The following is an 18,082-nucleotide window of genomic DNA, read 5'->3' as shown; positions in this document are numbered from 1 at the left end:
GCCGGGATGGCTGGGCCAGGGCACAGGAGCACCGGGCGCCCCCTCGGGGTTGAGCGCACCGGATCAGCCCCACCCTCCAGGTACTCCCCTTCACCTGGCCTTTTTGGAAGGGGGCTAGTCCTCTCTGACACCCAGGAGGATGAGGGGCTCCCTGGGTCAGAATGCTTACTGGGGGGCAGAGGACAGAGAGGGACCCCTCAGGAACATCCCTCTGGTTTGGGGGTTCTGGGGGGTCCATGGGAAATCAGCTCCTAGGAGGTCACCCTGGGGTGAGGCGCTTTCATCTCCCTGAAGGGCTAAGCCATGGTCTACTTTCCCTGCTCCCTCCCATCTGCCATCCCCTACCCCAAGTAGGGCAACAGGACTGGGCACAGGGCAAAGCAAAGGAGAATCTGAGGTCCTCACCAGCTCTGCAGCTGGTGTGGCGTTCAAGGCCTCCAGGCTGCAAAAACGGTCTCTGCTCACCTCTGCTCCCATCTCTGGACCACCTCTTACACTTCTGTCCCTTCTAGTCTTCCCTAACCTGTCTTTTCTCAGTTCTGCAAATGAACCAAATGCCCTCCAGCCTCAGAGCCTTTGCCCATGCTGTCCCCTCTCCGTGTACTGCCGTCCCTCTTGGCTCTCCCCTATGTCCCAGCTTCACCCTCCCCCCATTGTTCTGTTTTCTGCTTAATCATCACATATTACTAATACTATGACTAACGGAGTATCTTGAAAATTCTTGGGCCATGGCTCTCCCACATGAAGGTTAGAATCAGCTTGCCAATTTCCTCCAAAAACTTGGCTGGAATTTTCATTGGGATTGTATCAAATCTAAGATTAATCTGGTGAGAATTGACAACACATGCAAGTTTACTAATAATGACATGATGTGAGTCATCGAGGATACAGAGACCAGTCACACAGCTTCTTCCCTCAATAAGCTTGTCTGCTCATGGTCTTCTTTTTTATTTTATTTCATTTCGTGTGAGAAGATCTTATTAGCCTCATTTCACAGATCAGGAAACTGAGGCTCAGAGAAAGTACATGACGTGCCCTAGGTCCTATGGTGAGGAAGTGGTGGGCCAAGACTCACGAATCTGCCCAAGTCAATTCGGTTTATGGGTTTGGTTTGTGTGTGCCTCTGTGTGTTTGCATGTAAGGTGTGTTTCCACGCACCCAGAGTGGAAGAGCATCTATATTTACAGATGGCGGTGCTGTGGGTTGAGTGGGAGTGCAGGCATGTCTGCTCTATTGGGCTGTGACTTCTGTTTGTGTTGACGTTGGGGTCTTTGGCTGTGTCTGTACAGTGTTGGGGGTTTTAGTGGGTGTATTGGGGATAATATTTATGTGTATTGGGTAGAAAGTGTGTGTCAGGGAGACAAAAAATGGGATATTTCTGTTGGTGTGTGTGTTTTTTCTTATGTAAGACTTTAATTTGATACTTGTTGAAAGAACTCTTTTAAATTAAACCAAGACTTTTAAAACCATCTATAACTCTAAATTTTTATTAAGGTATAACTTAAAGTGCCCAAATCTTAAGTGTACAGCTAGATGAATTTTTATACACATGCACCCATGTAATCACCACTTGGATCAAAATATAAAAGATAGAGCACCCTCAGTTAGAACTTCCTCATGCCCCTCCCTCAGTCAGCACCCCTCAAAGTAGCCACTGCTCTGACTTTCACCACCGTAAATTAGTTTTGCCTGTTCCTGAGTATCTTGTCAATAGAGTCACACAGTGTTTGCTTGGGGAGGTTAGTAGCTAACACTAAACAAACTTGCTTTGTGTGCTGACACTTCCCGTATCTCACTGAATTTATCATAATAGCCACATGATGTAGTGCCTGTTTATTGTTCCCACTATACAGATGAGGAAACTGAGGCTCAGGGAGGGCTCACGACTTGCCTTGGGTCACCCAGAGCAGGGTCACCAGTCCAATGACACAGCTCTGGTCCTTGCCCACTACTAGACCATCCTGCCTCCCTCTGGGTAACCTGCCAAAGAGGTGACATGGCTTATTGGATGCAGAGAGAGCAGGAGTCAGACCTGGGAGCTCAAAAGTGCTTCTGGGTGTGCTTTATTTATTTTCCGAGGAGTCGGTGTCTCTGAATCTGTTGTGAGATCTCTCCAACTCCCCATTGCTGGATCAGGAACCACTCACCACCCGCAGCCCAGCCACTGTAGTGCTGCAGAGACACACCAACCACAGGGCTGGCTCCGAGAGTTATTTGCTGGGTGACTGTGAGGAAGTTGCCTCCTTTTTTGAACCTCACATCCTTAACTGTCGAAAGAAGGTTAAAATCCTCATGCAGGGTTATGGTGGTAACAGATGGAAGGTACGACGGTATAAATTACCACAGCTGTTATTTTTTTAAAAGCCTTCTTATTGCAAAATAAAACATAAATACAGAAAGTCACATAAAACAAACATGGGACCCAATAAGGCAAACCACTTGTAACCACCAGTTAGATCAAGAAATAGAAGCCCCTTAAATATTCCACCCCAATCACAGCTTGACTTTTATAGTATTTCTGTGTCTCTTTTTAGTTTTATCACCCAAGTGTGCATCTCTAAACAGTCAAGTCCATTAAAAAATTTGCCCATATATAAAAAATGTACATCTTTTGAGTCTCTACTGATTTCCTCCTCCATTATGTTTTGGAAGGGTCTGGAGCATTTGACTGAAGAGTTTTTTTTTGTTTTTTGGGTTTTTTTTAATATGTTTATTTATTTTGGGCTGCATTGGGTCTTTGTTGCTGCTCGCGGACTTTCTCTAGTTGCGGCGAGTGGGGGCTACTCTTTGTTGCGGTGTGCGGGCTTCTCATTGCGGTGGCTTCTCTTGTTGCGGAGCACGGGCTCTAGGCATGCAGGCTTCAGTAGTTGTGGCACGCGGGCTCAGTAGTTGTGGCTCGCGGGCTCTAGAACACAGGCTCAGTAGTTGTGGAGCACGGGCTTAGTTGCGCCGCGGCATGTGGGGTCTTCCTGGACCAGGGCTCGAACCCGTGTCCCCTGCATTGGCAGGCGGATTCTTAACCACTGCCCCACCAGAGAAGTCCTGAAGAGCTTTGAAGAGTCTGGATCACCACTATTATTTTTCACATGTGTACCCCTCCCTCCAGCTCCTTCACTCCCTTGTTTGTATTTGGAGTGACATAGACCTGGGTTGCAGTTCTGAGTCTGCCAGTTGCTGTGTGACCTTGGACAAGTCACTCACCCACTCTGAACCTCTTTCTCAACTGACAAATGAAGGGGTGACCCTGAAGATCTCTAAGGGCCTTCCAAATTTCTCAGCCTCCTTGCTCAAGCACCAGGCTCCTGCCCCACAGTTTCTTCTTTTTTTTTATCTCTCTTTTTAAATTATATCTGATGTACAATATTATATGAGTTACAGGTGTACAATATAGTGATTCACAATTTATAAAGGTTATACTCTATTTATAGTTATTATAAAATATTGGCTATATTCCCTGTGCTGTTCTGATAAGAACAGCACAGGTTGTTCTTAAAAGCAACTTTACTGGGTGAAAAGAATACTGGGATAAGAATCAGAGACCTGGCATTGGAATCCAGTTTCCACTGGAACTAGCTGTGGGAACTTGGGTGAGGTACTTAACCTCTCTGAGTTTCCACTTCCTCGTCTGTTGAATGGAGATCCTGATACCTAATCCATAAAACTGGAGCATAACTTATATAGGATCATACCCTTACAATATTTAGTGCCTGGCACCTAGTATGTGCTAAATAAATGTTAACTGCTGTTGTTGTTGTCATTATTTTTAGCTATTATTATAACTAACATTTATTGACTGCTTACTCAGGCTTTGTGTTAAGTGTATTAATTCACTGAATCCTCAAAACAATGCCACGAGGCAGCCCTATTTTATAGATGAGAAACCGAGGCACAGAAAGGTTAAGTAACTTGCTCACGGTCACACAGCTAGTAAGCCATAAACCTAGGCTGTCTGGATCCAAAGCCAGCAGTGTTAGTCACTGAGATATACTGCCTCAAATACTACTGCTATCTAGAAGAATTTCCCCTTCGCTTGCCCAAGACCAGAGAGAATTCCAGTAGAGGTAAGGATGAAGCAATAGCTGAATCCAGTGTGAGATTCTCCAGGGGTGAGAAAAGTTCTTACCCCGAAATGAGATCCCAGCCCAGGGCATTAATCTGGGCCATCCCAGATTATTTCCCGCCTCCATCCCTAACATTTTTATCCACAGGCAGCCTGCCGAAGTGAACCTGGGAACAGGCTTAGTCAACGAGGACAGCAGGGAAGGTCCTACCTGGTGGAGCGACCAGGGATGTCGCTGTGTGTTTGCCACCGGTGCGATTTTCTGGGTTTCCCTGGTTGTGTGAACACATGGGGTAGGAGATGGTGATTTTGTATATGTGGTTGGACTGTGAGGCTGTGCCTTCCTCAGATGTCTGTCTGTCTGTCTCTGTGGAGAGGCAATGGGACCAGCTTGGCCCACCCCACTTCTGCCACCCACTGTGGCCAGCAACTCACCTCTGTGTGCCTGTTTCCTCACGTATAGAAAAATGGTTATGATGACAATGATAGTACCGACCTGATAGTGTTGTTCTGAAGACCGAACGGCCTCATTCCAGGTAAAGTGCCTGAAACGGTTCAGAGCACCAAGATGAGAACAAATACAGCTTATATATGTTAATATGATTAAATGTGTAAAGGGTGGGTTTCTGTACATTTATGCAACGGCACCTGAGGGCATCTATCAGAAAGGATCTGAGGGGCTAGGGGAGCCAGCTGTCTCTGTGATTCGTGGGAGGAGGGTATGCGTGTGTGAGTGTGTGCATGTGTGTGTGGTGTGTGCACGGTGGATGCGTATGCATGCTGTAAGTGGGCGAGAATATTCACTGCCAGAACCCTATTTACCAGACAAACTCCAGGCCCTAGGACAAATCACTGAGGCTCTGTGTCCCCACCTGTCCATGGGCGGGGTTGCGGCCTCACAGGCAGCTGTGAGGACCAAGTGAGTCATGGATGTAACGCTCTGGACCGTTGCAAGTGCCGGGGACATGGGAGAGGTCCGTACGAAGTGTTCTGAGAAAGCGGGGCATCATCGGGACGCTCCTGGGTCGTTAGTGCCAAAGCCGTTTGTTTCTGCCTCCTCTGGGCTGCAGAGCTCCCTCTGGTAGGTCGTGGATCCCAGCCCACCACAGGCAGGAAAGCCCTCAGTCCAGTTGCTTCAATGGCCCAGAGAAGGGTAGGAATTTGCCCCAGGACACCCAGCATACTGGGGGCAGAGAAGGGCTAGATTGGAGCCGGTGCCTCTTTGCCCTTCTGGCGTGATGAGAAAGCCGTGTAGAGGTCAGGGTCAGCACTTCCCAGCCCCCCTGCCTCTGTCTGCCCCACTTTCCCAGCACCCAGCAGTCAGCCTGGGCCGGGGGGAAGCTGCCCCAGCGTGAAGGTGTGTGCTTTGGCAGCAGGCAGTGTCTGGGCCGCCAAGGCTGAGGTCGGGCGGCTGCCTGAGGCAGGAATTCCATGTGTCTGGGGAGGACCCCACTCCAGTAGCCCGGTCCCAGCCCCCAGCCCCGCATCGCCACCTGGGCCAGGGCTCTGCTTGGCACCCGGAGACTGGGTTCTGCCCGGGAATTCTCCAAGGTCTCTGGAAGAGGAGGCTGAATGAAGGATTACAAGTGCTTCAACTTTGGGTTTTTTTTATGTAACATCTTCCTTGTAAATCTGTCCATTCCCATCGCAAAAGCGTCACTTGTTATTTGTGGAGAATACAAGTAATCAGAGAAGAGAAAATGAAACTCTCCACACCGAAGTACAGCAATTCAGAGACCAAAGGGGCTCTGTCAACACACACACACACACACACACACACACACACACACACACACACACACCTGCATGTTCATGCGTGTATCTATGCACACATGCATGTGACATAGAAACCATCACAAGCATGCCCTTGCACGTGTGTGCTTGCACACTTATAACATACAAGCACATGCATACTCGTGTGAGTACACACAGGTACAGGCATCTGCATGGTCATGTATGTATCTGTACACCTACATGTGACACACGAGCCCTCATGTTTATGTGTATGTCCACGTGTGCTTGCACACCTATAACAAACACACACTTTCACAAGTACACATGTACACACAAGCACATGCACGTGCACACACACTTAAAGAGCAACACTCAGTGCTCCACCAATGTGAGTTCATCTAATCCCGGCACCAGTGCTATAAGGTAGGTACCATTACTTCTCCCAGTTTACAGACAGGGTACAAATGGTTAAGTAATCTGCCCAAGGACACCCAGTTAGTGAGCATAAAAAGAAATTTTAAAAAGCATTTTTTAAAAAAGAACAACAAAAAAAAACCCAAAAACAAAATAATGGGGATTTGAACCCAGATCCATGGGCGTAATTAATTAGGCTGCATGGTGCTGTTTGAGTGGCATCGCGGGGAATATTCCCATAGGGTTTTTTTCCGTGTGCATCTAAATTTGGTTTGGTTACAGAAATGACATCCTTTTTACATCCTAGCAGGACCCTGGGGTCAGACTTGGATTTGAATCCTGGCTCCACTGCAGACAGGCTGACTTTGGGCTGCTCTTTCACCTCTTTGGGGATCAGTTCTTCATCTGTAAAATGGAGAGCGATCGTATCTGCTTCTGAGGATTGGCCGAGCACGTGTGTCAAGCTCAGCCAGGCTCATTAGATGAGGCCATACGAAAACTGCCAACTCTGGGGCTAGAGGGCTTTGTGGGGAAAACAGTCAGAAAATACTCTCTGGGTGCAAGATGGCCATAATATGTTAGGGTCTGGAAGGCAGAGAGTAGCCTCTGGACCTGGGGTCTCCGGAGGGGAGGTGGTATTTTGTCCTGGAATCCCTGCCATGACTGCATCCCGGTCCTGACCAGCAGCTCAGCCCCAGCCCTGCACATTCCAGGTGGAACAGCAGAAGAGAGAGGGCGGGAGAGAAAAGCCCACAGACCGGCAGGCGGAGCCTCCTGGCCAAGTCTGGCCCAGCTGGAAGGGGAGGGGGCTGTGGAGCTGGGACGTCAGATGCCATCACCTCCTGGGGGACCTTTAAAGTCGCTGTGCTGCCAGGCGGGCCAGGGTGTCTGCAGCAGTTCTCTGCCTCCTCAGCCGCCTCCTGCCACCCGCCTGGGCTGCCCATCCTGGGTACGCGCCCCTGGAGAGCCTGGTGCCTCATCTCCGGATGCCTCTCTCTGGCTCTCTTCTCTTTTCTCTCCATTTTTTCTGTTCTGTTTTTCCCCTTTCTCTCGTTTTACCTCTCTTTCTGTCTCTCCCATGTTTTTTCTCTTTTTGCCCCCGTCATTGTCTCTCATTCTCTCTTGTATCTACCTTTTTCTTTCTTTCATGCCTTTTCTCTGTATCTCTTTTTGTCAATCACCTTTTCTTCTCCCTCATTTTCTTTTCTGTTTCTCATTTTACTTTCTTTCTGCTTCTTTCTGTCTTGCTCTCAATCCCGAAATTGCAGCAACCCAGGGACAAGAGTGCCCTGCACTGTACCTTGGGAAAGGTGGGCGCTGCCCCTCTGAGGGCACCAACGGAGCCCACTTCCAGTAAGATTGGTGAAGAGGGTGTCCAGCCTGGGGAGGACTGGGGTCTGCCTCCTGGGCTGGTGGAACAAAACCCTGGCTTTGAAGTGGCAGCGTCATCTCACCCCAGGGCCTGGTCCAGATTTAGCCACTATCTGGGCATCTCTTCCCATTGCCCCATCCACTTAGTCCACTGGGGTGGGAAGAATGGGGTGTTGCACCCCCTGGACGAGAGCCGAGTCAGGAGGTCTTTGCCAAGTTCCCAGTAGATAGCATCCTCTGGGGTGGTAATGCTGGAGCGCACTCAGGGTTTGGTGCCCTCATGACCACCCCCTCCAGGCACCCGGCTCTGACTGCACAAGGCCAGACGTGTGACCCTTCCAGCCAGCTATGCCCCTGCTGCCTGGCACCGTGGGCCTGGCAGGCCTGTTCTTCTGGGCAGGCCAGACAATGAACGCCTTGATGCCCAATGCCACCCTGGCACTGGCCCAGACCGAGGGCACAGCTGTACGACCCCTGACTGGCCTGGGGGTGCCCCGGTACCGGCGGAAGCGCCACATCTCTGCCCGGGACATGAGTGCCTTATTGGATTATCACAACCACATCCGGGCCAGTGTGCACCCACCTGCCGCCAACATGGAGTATATGGTGAGTTCCCATGCCCTCCCAGTGCCTCCCCCAGCAAACGCCAGTCCACTCAATGTGTCCTGGAAAGACTGGACCATTCACGAGCCTGGCCTCACTAACTAGTATCTGGGCATCTGGGCCCCGTGGAATGGGCAGGAATTCGTCTGCCCATTTTACAGATGGGAAAACTAAGGCGGTTATAGAAGTCGTTTCTGCAGGCAGGAGCAGAGGACTGTGACTTATGGAGCATCTCCTGTGCGCCAGGCACTTATGTGTCACCCTCTTCCTTCAAGGTGGGAATTATCTCCATTTTCCAAATAAAGAAATCAAGATGCAGAGAATTAGTTTGCTGAAGGTCACCCAGGTGGGATTGCATCCCAGGTCTGCCAGCTGCTAAAGCTGTCTTAACTAACACAATACCTTTTCCAAGAATTCTGGCTTCCAGCCAGGGAGCCGCAGGGGGCGGGTGGCTGGAGCTTTCCCTGCCATTGTCTCTTTGCCCCAGGGGTTTGATGGACACACCCAAACTGTCCTCAGCAAGCCTGTGGAGGTAGAATTTGGAGAGACGGGGTCTGGTACCTGGGGTGGGAGTGGGGGGGTCTCAGGCTGAGGAGAAACAGCAGCTGACCAGCAGAGGCAGCTGGGATGTCTTCCTTCAAAGAGGCAGGGTGGGGGGGCTCTCATCCCAGCCCCCCACAAGCCAGACTCCGGAGGGGAGGAGGGAACCTTTCTCTTTATCGCAGCCCCTCCCCCAGGACCATTGTCCCAAACCAGCCTGGAGAGATAGGCTTCCAATCCAGCCACAGATTACTTTAGGCAAAGGGATTGTTGGCCTGCCCCCTCTAAGACAAACACCTACTCCCTCAACAGCCTGCAAATGCTTATACTTTTACAGTGTGTCCATTCACTTACGTACCAGCTCCTGCTTGGAGCCAGGCACCACGCTAAGCCTCGTGGACGCTGCTGAGAACAGGATGGACAAGGTCTCGTCCCTCACAGAGCTTCCATTTTAGTGGGGATGATAGAAAACAAAGATCAACCACAAAATTTACGTGTAATACGACATCAGGTCGCAATGAGGTGTTGGGAGGGGCGGGGATAGGAGCCCACATGGCAGGCAGCTCGCGGTGGGGGAGCCATTTATTTGTTCATTAACTGACTCATCCATTGATTAACACAGTGACTGGCATGTAGAAGTCCTTCTAGTTTTCAAACAATGACACATTTATTGAGCACCAGCCTGTGTGCGAGGCCCTCCCCACAACAGGTGTTTAATTATTGCATGCTTTGTAAGACAGAGAGAGCTAGACAGCTCACCAGGGGCCCGAGGAGTGTCAGTGAGTGTGGGTTTGATGTTTGCATGCCCTTACCTCAGTTCACCCCTTTGTGGCACGAAGGAAACATTCCTTGCTTTCCCTAAAAATGGATGAGTCCAACATCTCTGGGCAGATGTCTGGACCCCTCTTTGGGGATCCCCATTGCTTCACTAGCTATCTTCAGTCCACAGGACCAGTATCTGGCTAAACGTCCCTTGCTTAAGGAGCCGTTTCCCTCCCTGGCTCCAAGAAAGACCAGGTCCCGTTTCACATTCTCACACCCGCCAACTGTAATGATTGTTTAACATCTCATTTCCTTGTTAGACTGTGAGTCCTTGTTCAATATTTGCTGAATGAACAGATGAACCGAATAAAAGAATAATATCTCAGAATCCCAGGAAGTCAGAGTGGAAGGGAACTAGTATTATTTTTTGAAGTGATGCTTTTTCAAGTTATAAGAGTTGGAGCATTCAGAGATTGGAAAATTAAGAAGCTCTTACGAAGGATGAGGACGGTATTCTCTATGTACTGATGTGGAAGCATCATTAAGGTAACCCATCTGGTTAAGTGAAACAAGCGAGGGGCCAAATAGAATGCCTGGAGTCCTGCCATTTGTCAAAAAAATTCATATATATATAATTATTGTATGTATGTAATATATAATTATTTCATGTATATACCATATAAGATATATAATTACATATATAAATATATACGTGCATATATAATATACTTACGGGTGTAGAATATTTCTGGAACAGGACACAAGAAACTCACAGTGACTGTTGCCTCCAGGGTCAGGGTGGCTGGAGGGACTAGTGTAGGATGGGGATGAAAGACTCTCCACTTTTCCTCCTTCAAACATCTTACATATTAAATTTGTTCATGTTTTCACTATTAAAAAAAGAACCTTTTGAATTAAAAAATTTTAATGTTTAAATAAACACATTGGGGACTTCCCTGGCGGCGTAGTGGATAAGAATCCGCCTGCCAATGCAGGGGACACGGGTTCGAGCCCTGGTCTGGGGACTAAGATCCCACATGCCACGGAGCAACTAAGCTCGTGGACCACAACTACTGAGCCCGTGCGCCACAACTACTGAAGCCCACACGCCTAGAGCCCGTGCTCCGCAACAAGAGAAGCCACCGCAATGAGAAGCCCGTGCACTGCAAGGAAGAGTAGCTCCCACTCGATGCAACTATAGAAAGCTCGCACGCAGCAACAAAGACCCAACGCAGCCAAAAATAAATAAAATTAAATCTTTTAAAAAATAAATAAATAAACACATTGAAAAAAATACAATAAATAAAATTAAAAATCCATTCTCTTCCCATCACTCTGGGCTGAGTCACTTCTAGGGACTGCTGGGAACTCCTAGGCCAATACCCTGGGACCCCGCTCGGAGCAGAGAGCCCCAAGCTTGAAGTCCAGTGAAGGAAAAAGGGCATTGGACTAGGAGTCAGAGACCTAGGCGTGGATCTCGGCTCTGGTATGGACTTGCCGTTGATCTTGAAGTCGTAGGCCCTCTCTGAGCCTCAGTGTTCTAATTTATCAAGTGGATTTGTTGCAGGGTTCCAAAGGAGATGGGGAGTCAACGTACCATGTATACGTGCATCTCTAGACACTGTTGAAATGATGGTGTTTGTTCCCCCGGGGAATTTCATGACCTTTATTTTTCCCAGGTCTGGGACGAGCGGCTGGCCAGGTCCGCTGAAGCCTGGGCCACCCAGTGCATTTGGGCCCACGGGCCCTCACAGCTGTTGAGATACGTGGGCCAGAACCTCTCCATCCATTCTGGCCGGTGAGTGAACCTCTGCCCTTCCTTCACTCCATCACTCAACAAGATCACTGAGCACGCTGATGGCAGAGTGACTTTTATTCTATCTTCTCCGCCTCTGCAGGTACCGCTCTGTGGTGGATCTCGTGAAGTCTTGGTCTGAGGAGAAGCGGCATTACTTGTTTCCAGCTCCGAAGGACTGTACCCCGCGCTGCCCCTGGCGCTGCAGTGGCCCTGTGTGCTCTCACTATACCCAGGTACACCTTTGTTGGGATGTAAGGCTGATGAGAGAACAAATCCTCTACCTTAGAAGAAAACGAATGTGGTGGGACAGCAATTAGAAATAAAACAGAGGCCCTTAATTAACAGACTTCCTTTTACATAACAAGCCTGTTCCTGGTAAGTTGTGTGTACATTGAATTGAGCTGAACCAGATCTTGTTTTGAGGGTCTTAGGTCGGCAGACCGTATTGTTTGACCCCAAAACGGAGATGTGTGGTCTGACAAGTTCAAGACTGCCTTTGATTTCAATAGGTCCAAACATTTTCTAGTATTTTTTATTTTCTAAGGCTCCTGTGTCTTAAAAAAAGAAACGCCAAATAAGATTACAAAAGATTGTAGTATATTTTGAGTGCTAATATTGAAGTTGTTACCACTTATTATACATAAAAATACAATGCAGTATAATGTTGCAAGAAATAGGACCAGAAGTTTTCAATGGTAGGAAAAATGTCTGCTTTCAGGCCTGCCAATCTCTCTGTGACTCATCTGCAGTAAATGTCAAAAACTGCAATTTGAGACCCCCTAGGAAATGTGAGGCCTAAACCAAATGTCCTTCCTGACATCCATGAAATATTATTACCTCCATTTTACCAAAGGAGAAACCAGGCACAGAGTGGTTAAGTGACTTGGTCAAAGTCACACAGCTAGTGTTATTGAGATTCTGATCCAAGGCTGTTTAACTCCAAAGTTTGTGTTTTAACTTCCAGCATGACAATGATTTTCAAACATTGGTCACTAGGGGGGAAAAAAAGAAAGAAAGAAATCTAATTGAAAGGTATAGAACATATTAGCATATATCATTCTATATGATAAGATTAAATATTGGTTCGTAAAACTTTTGTTCAAATTGTTTGAGGAGGGGTAAGGGTGTGTGTATGTGTGTGTGTATGTGTGTGTGTGTGTGTGTTGGTACACTGGGTAACAATATATAACTGTATTCCTTACTGTTGGTTATAGTGGAAAAAATTTTGAGAAACATTATAGTACAATATGCCTCTAGTCCCCTCACCCTGAGACAGGTGCCTCCCCCAGGAAAACCTTATCTAATGCATCCACCCTGACAGAGAAGCCCAAGAGCGTTTCAGCCCCAAGTCCTTCTCACAGCCTCCTTTGTCTTTGTCCCTCCTCAGATGGTGTGGGCATCTTCCAATCGGCTGGGCTGTGCCATCCACACCTGTGGCAGCATCCATGTCTTGGGCAGCACCTGGCACCAGGCTGTGTACCTGGTCTGCAACTACGCCATTAAGTGAGTGCAGCTCTGAGGCAGAGGGGGCTCTGGGGCAGGAGGGTGGACCCTGAGGTGGAGTGGGCAGGATTCTCAGAAATGGAAGAATACAGGACACCCTGCTTTCCTCCGTTCTAAATAACCTGAACACCGGGTTTTAGAGTCAATCAAGAATCCTTTTTCTTTACCCAAGTTCCTGAATCGATTGGGAGATAGACGGAGGACCAAGGCAGGTGCATAAGCAGTGTCCCTGATGAAGCCAACAGTGGAGAATGTGGCTTAGGTCTGCCAGCCAAGTGGGCTTGCAAATATCTCACTGTTGAATTAGACCTTCATATCCATTGACAGGCAACATTGGCCAACCATAGGCCTCTTCTAAGTGCAGTGCCAGCCCCTGAAAGCTTCCCACAAGAAATAGAGCAACCAAGAATACATGCTCCCTACAGGCAGGCAGGTCCCATAGGAAAGAAAGGAAGGACGCAATGAGCATGCTCAGCTGCTCTTTCCAGACTCTCCAGTCAGCTTGGTGGGAGAGAGGTCAAGAGTGGTCTTCATATGCTATTCTCCTGGAAACACAGAGAAAGGGGGATAGGAGTTCCCATCCAATGTATGGTACACAAACTTGCAACAGATTCTCATACAAAACAGATTACAGACTCTCATACACAAACGGGAACAAATTCTAAGTAAACATGATATTCAGAGTTTCAAGATTACATAGTCATAACTGCCTTTTGCTCTCACGTAGCTCTTGATCATTTACAATACACTTTTCCCTTATTATCTCATTGAAGAGATGAAAGAGAGAAAGAAGGAAAAAGGGAAGGACACTGGGAAAATATTTACCCTTTTTACAGATTAAGACATTGAGGATCAGAGAGGTTAAGTAATTTACCGAAAGTCACAAAGCCAATAAGTAGCAGAGCTGTTTGAAACACAAGTCTTTTGATTTCATATTCTATCTACTGTACTATCCTGATGTTCTGGAAGTTATTGGTAGCCCAAACTCAGACTCTCAAGTCAAGATATTTGTTAGATGGAGACATCTATTGACAAAATGTCATAATGCAGCCCAGCTTTCTCAGATATGGAAAAATGGAACAAAGCAAATTCCATCACACACAGCTTAAGGAACTGTTCCAATTTGCTGACATATTGAATTTTTGAAACATTGACTATTAACCATATAGTTGTTAAGATTTTTAGGCTCTGGAGTCAAGACTGTCAGAGTTCAGATTTGTGATTCAACTTCTCCATGCCTGTTTTTCATCTACAAAATGGGAGTAAAATGGTTTCTACTTATAGAATTGTTGAGAGAATTAAGTGAGCTGACCCAGGTAATGTCCCCAGGCTCATAATAATTTTGGAATACATGTTGGTTCTTATTCTTATTACTAGACCTGGGTTTGGTTCTCAGCTCTACTATGTACACACTGAGGACTTTGGATAAGTCATTTCATCTCCTTGGATCTCAGCCTCCTCTTTTAAAATAGGGCTAATGCTACCTGGCTCACAGAGGATCTTGGTACATAGTTGCCCATAGTACATGTTAAATAAATAGTGGCCAGGATTATAACTAGGTTATAAACTCTTTGAGGGCAGGAAATAGACCTGATTCATTTTGGTATCCTTTTACTACAGTGATTTCAAACCTTTGTTCTTTTAAGCAGAACTCTTTTCTAAGTGGTTAAATTAAACAAAAAAAGAATGACTTTTATTCCATCACCCCTGGTGTCTCCACCACCCACGTTCTCTGCCCCCAAACTTCCAGGAACACCTTTTTTTTTCCTGTTGGAAAAACTGGTAGCGTTTGATACATTTATTTATTATTGTTTAAAATTTTATTACATTTTATACTGATGTACATGCTATAAAATTCAGTGGGTATGAAAACAGGTAAACACAGAATGTTGTCTCCCTCCCCTGCCCACACTTCCCCTCTGTAAGTTTCTTGCATAACCTTCTGGAGATCTTTTATGTACTTACAAACATGCATACGTTTTCGCTCCGGGAGCACCTTTTGAAAATGGTGGACTCACAGCATCTGGCACAAGTCCTGATGCCCACTAGATGCTCTGGAAGTGTTTGTTGAATGAATGAACCCATATGAAACCAGAAATGCATACTTTTCTAAGCACTTTGGCTGACTTTACTTACAGTCATTCAACAATCACTTTTGGGGGAAAAAGATTCCATTCCTGTCCACAAGGAGTGTTTGTTTATTGTGTGAGAAAATAAGGCACTGGGACTTGAAAGGTAACTAACACTACAGGCCAGTGGTGAGATTATTAGGTAGCTCTTAGCAAGAACTGGGGCAGTGATTTTAGTCTTTGAGAAGACAAAGAGGGGGGAAAAGAGAAATCTGTGGGCTGGGATGGAGAAGCGAGTTGTGGAAAAATGAGGTGTGTAAGCTGCATCCACTTGCTGCTAGAGCAGTCTGGAAGGCCTGACTGAAAGCTGTAGATGTGATTCATAAGCAGGTCTGGAAGGCCTGACTGAAAGCTGTAGACGTGATTCATAAGCTAGGGGCCAGCAAACTACAGCCCACAGCCCAAATCTGGCCTCCTGCCTATTTTCATAAATAAAGTTTTATTGAAACACAGCTACGATATTTGTTTACGTACCGTCTAGGGCTGCTTTCATGCAATAAAGACATTTGGCCTCCAAAGCCTAAAATATTTACTCTCTGGCCCTTTACATTGCCAACCCCTGCACAGGCAATGGGGAGCCACTGAGTTCTTGAGCAGGAGAATGATTATGATGAAGGTTTGTTCTTTTTTTTTAAACAGCTTTACTGAGATATAATTTACATACCATATAACTTACCCATTTGAAGTGTCCAACTCAATGGGTTTTGGGTATATTACGTTATTCATTTTTTCAATCGTGGTAAAATATATGTAGCAAAAATTTGCCATTTTAACCATTTTTAAGTATACAGCTCAGTGGCATTAATCACTATTTCCAAAATGTTTTCATCACTCCAAAGAGAAAATCTGTAACCTTAAAGCAATGGCTCTCTACCCTCCTCCTCCCTAAAGGCTGTGGTTCATCGAGAGGATTAACTCCGGAGCAGGTAGGATGGATTTGGGATAAGGCCATTGAAGAAATAAATGTACAGCAGTGGCCTCAAAGAGGCTTCATGGGCATGTCCCCCATGAGTGAATTATACCCAGTATCTAATTATTCTAGTTCTCATTTGCATACCACCTTATAAGTTACAAAGTGTTTTCACATAATTTTTATGGACACCATTTCATTTATTTATATTATTCAGAGGACAAAATCAAGGCTCAAGAAATGAGGTCGTTTATTCCGTCACCAACTGGCAGGTGGCAGAATCCAGGACCAGAACTCAGATCTGCCCACTGGGGAGGGGAGGGGGGTGTTTGTGCTGGGAGGTGAGGGTGGGGTGGAAGGAATAAGAAAATCAGCATGTCCTGGGGAGTCACTTATCTGCCAGGTGAGGTACTAGAGGCATGCGCACATAGCTCCATTATTTGATCTGCTGCTGCATCCCTGTGTGGGAGGGAAGTCTTCTATTGGTTTTACAGATGAAGACACTGAGGCTTGCAGGTGTGACTTGGTCACAGGGCCAGACAATGGCAGTGCTGAGATTTGGAAACCTCTGTGAAGGTGACTCCATGTAACTGTCCCCCGACCCCACCTCCCTGGGACCTCTTCTCTTCCAGGGGCAACTGGATCGGCGAGGCACCATACAAGAAGGGGAGGCCGTGTTCTGCCTGCCCTCCCAGCTACCAAGGCAGCTGCAACAGCAACATGTGCTTCTAGGGACTCAAATCCAACAGGCTCCTGTGGTTCTGAATTTTCCCTGGTCTCTGGCAGGGCTCCAGCTGGGCCTGACCCTCCAAGAGTCCCTTCCCAAAGACCGGGTCAAGCGATTTTTTTTTTTTTCGATTTTTTTTTTAAGGACATGAGTTGGGCTTACTTCACCAGTCTGAATTTTCCCTGCTGATTCCATTTCCTAAATGTCCAGCATGGGCCAGAAGAAAACAACCTGCTTGCCTTCCTTCTTACCTGTTACATCTTTTTTTTCCTCCGGCCTCCGGGAAAGAGGCCTCCATCTTTAATTGACTCAGTTCTCCCAGAGCCAGGGCTGGAAGGAGAAGTGGCAGCAGTTTTGTGACTCTCAGGCCTCCAATCCACAAGCCTTTGTCCATCCAATAAAAGGTATTTATTAAATAATCTTTATCCTGAAACCTACCTTCATTCACCCAATAATAGCCAACCAGCTTCTGGGCAGCCTTTGAGGACCTGTGGTCTCCCTCTCTAAGATGGGACCATTTCAGCTCCAAGCTTTTAAAAAATAACTGAAATTAACATATGGACACCCCACCCACGGTGTATGTTACTGGAGCTACCGCAGGGTCCAGGCACCCCTTTTACAGATGGGCATACTGAGGCTCAGTGAAGGGGTGTGACTTACTGAGAGCTGCACGGCTCGTCCTTGTCCACGAAAGCACCCAGGTTTAAGCTCAGGCTCTGACAGTCCCTTCAGGCTGTTCCAGACCCCTCTCTGAATGTCAGAACTGAGAGGCTAAAAGCCAAAGCTGGTCTAAGGGAACTCCCTCTTTCAGCGTTTTATTCTTCCTGTCACTCTCTCTGCCTTGGTGTCTCTCTTTCACCTACTTGTCTCTCTTTCTCTCACCCTCCTTATTTCTCCCACGGAATCTCATTCTCATTCCCAGAAACCATTTCCCCTCTCCCCACCCTACCTCACCCAGTTATCATAACACACAGAAGTCCTTTTGTCTTTAGAGATAGTAAAATCTCTCTCAGACCTTGCCCTCCAGCTGGGGCCCACTCCCTGCCTGGCTGGAGAGAGCTCCATTCAAAGACCTGGATGGAAAACAGGCCCCCTTCCCCCAGAGTCCCTACATTGTCAACGGAGTGGGCTTTCTTCCCTCTTGGTCATTCCCACCTGGGCTACGTCTTGTGCGTATCAACACCACCTCCCTCCGCCCTCAATAAAGTCCTTTGAGATCCCGTGCAATGGCTCTTTCTGGTCCCTGTCTCAGCTCTCAGGAGGGTCAAAAGAGAGAGGGAAATGGAGTAGGGGAGATGGAGTGAGGGGAAACCAGCTGAAGAGGAAGGCCAGGGGAGGGGCTAACAGCCCCTCAGCCCCTCCTTTGCACCAGGTACATCAGCCAGATCACACGTGCATGTGTCTGTATTATCACTTCATTTTTACAACTAAGAAAAATGAGGCTTAGCAGAAGTGCCCAGCAGTGAAATAAAAACAAGGACGCTGTTCTGAGTTCATTATTCTTAGATTATATCCCGCCTGCATTTTTTTT

General features: G+C 47.2%; 1 protein-coding gene across 1 annotated transcript; it reads left to right on the top strand.

The window, feature by feature from the left end:
* The first annotated feature begins 7,927 nt into the window (after positions 1-7,927).
* On the top strand, positions 7,928-16,556 carry R3HDML (R3H domain containing like). Its single transcript, XM_060124494.1, has 5 exons — positions 7,928-8,185; positions 11,164-11,282; positions 11,383-11,515; positions 12,670-12,785; positions 16,457-16,556. Exons 1-5 carry the CDS (start codon positions 7,928-7,930, stop codon positions 16,554-16,556), a joined length of 726 nt encoding a protein of 241 aa, XP_059980477.1.
* Positions 16,557-18,082: the final 1,526 nt, after the last annotated feature.

The sequence above is a fragment of the Lagenorhynchus albirostris genome, chromosome 15 (genome assembly GCF_949774975.1).
Source record: "Lagenorhynchus albirostris chromosome 15, mLagAlb1.1, whole genome shotgun sequence".
Taxonomy (NCBI): Eukaryota; Metazoa; Chordata; class Mammalia; order Artiodactyla; family Delphinidae; genus Lagenorhynchus; species Lagenorhynchus albirostris.
This window is presented reverse-complemented; position numbering and strand designations above follow the sequence as displayed.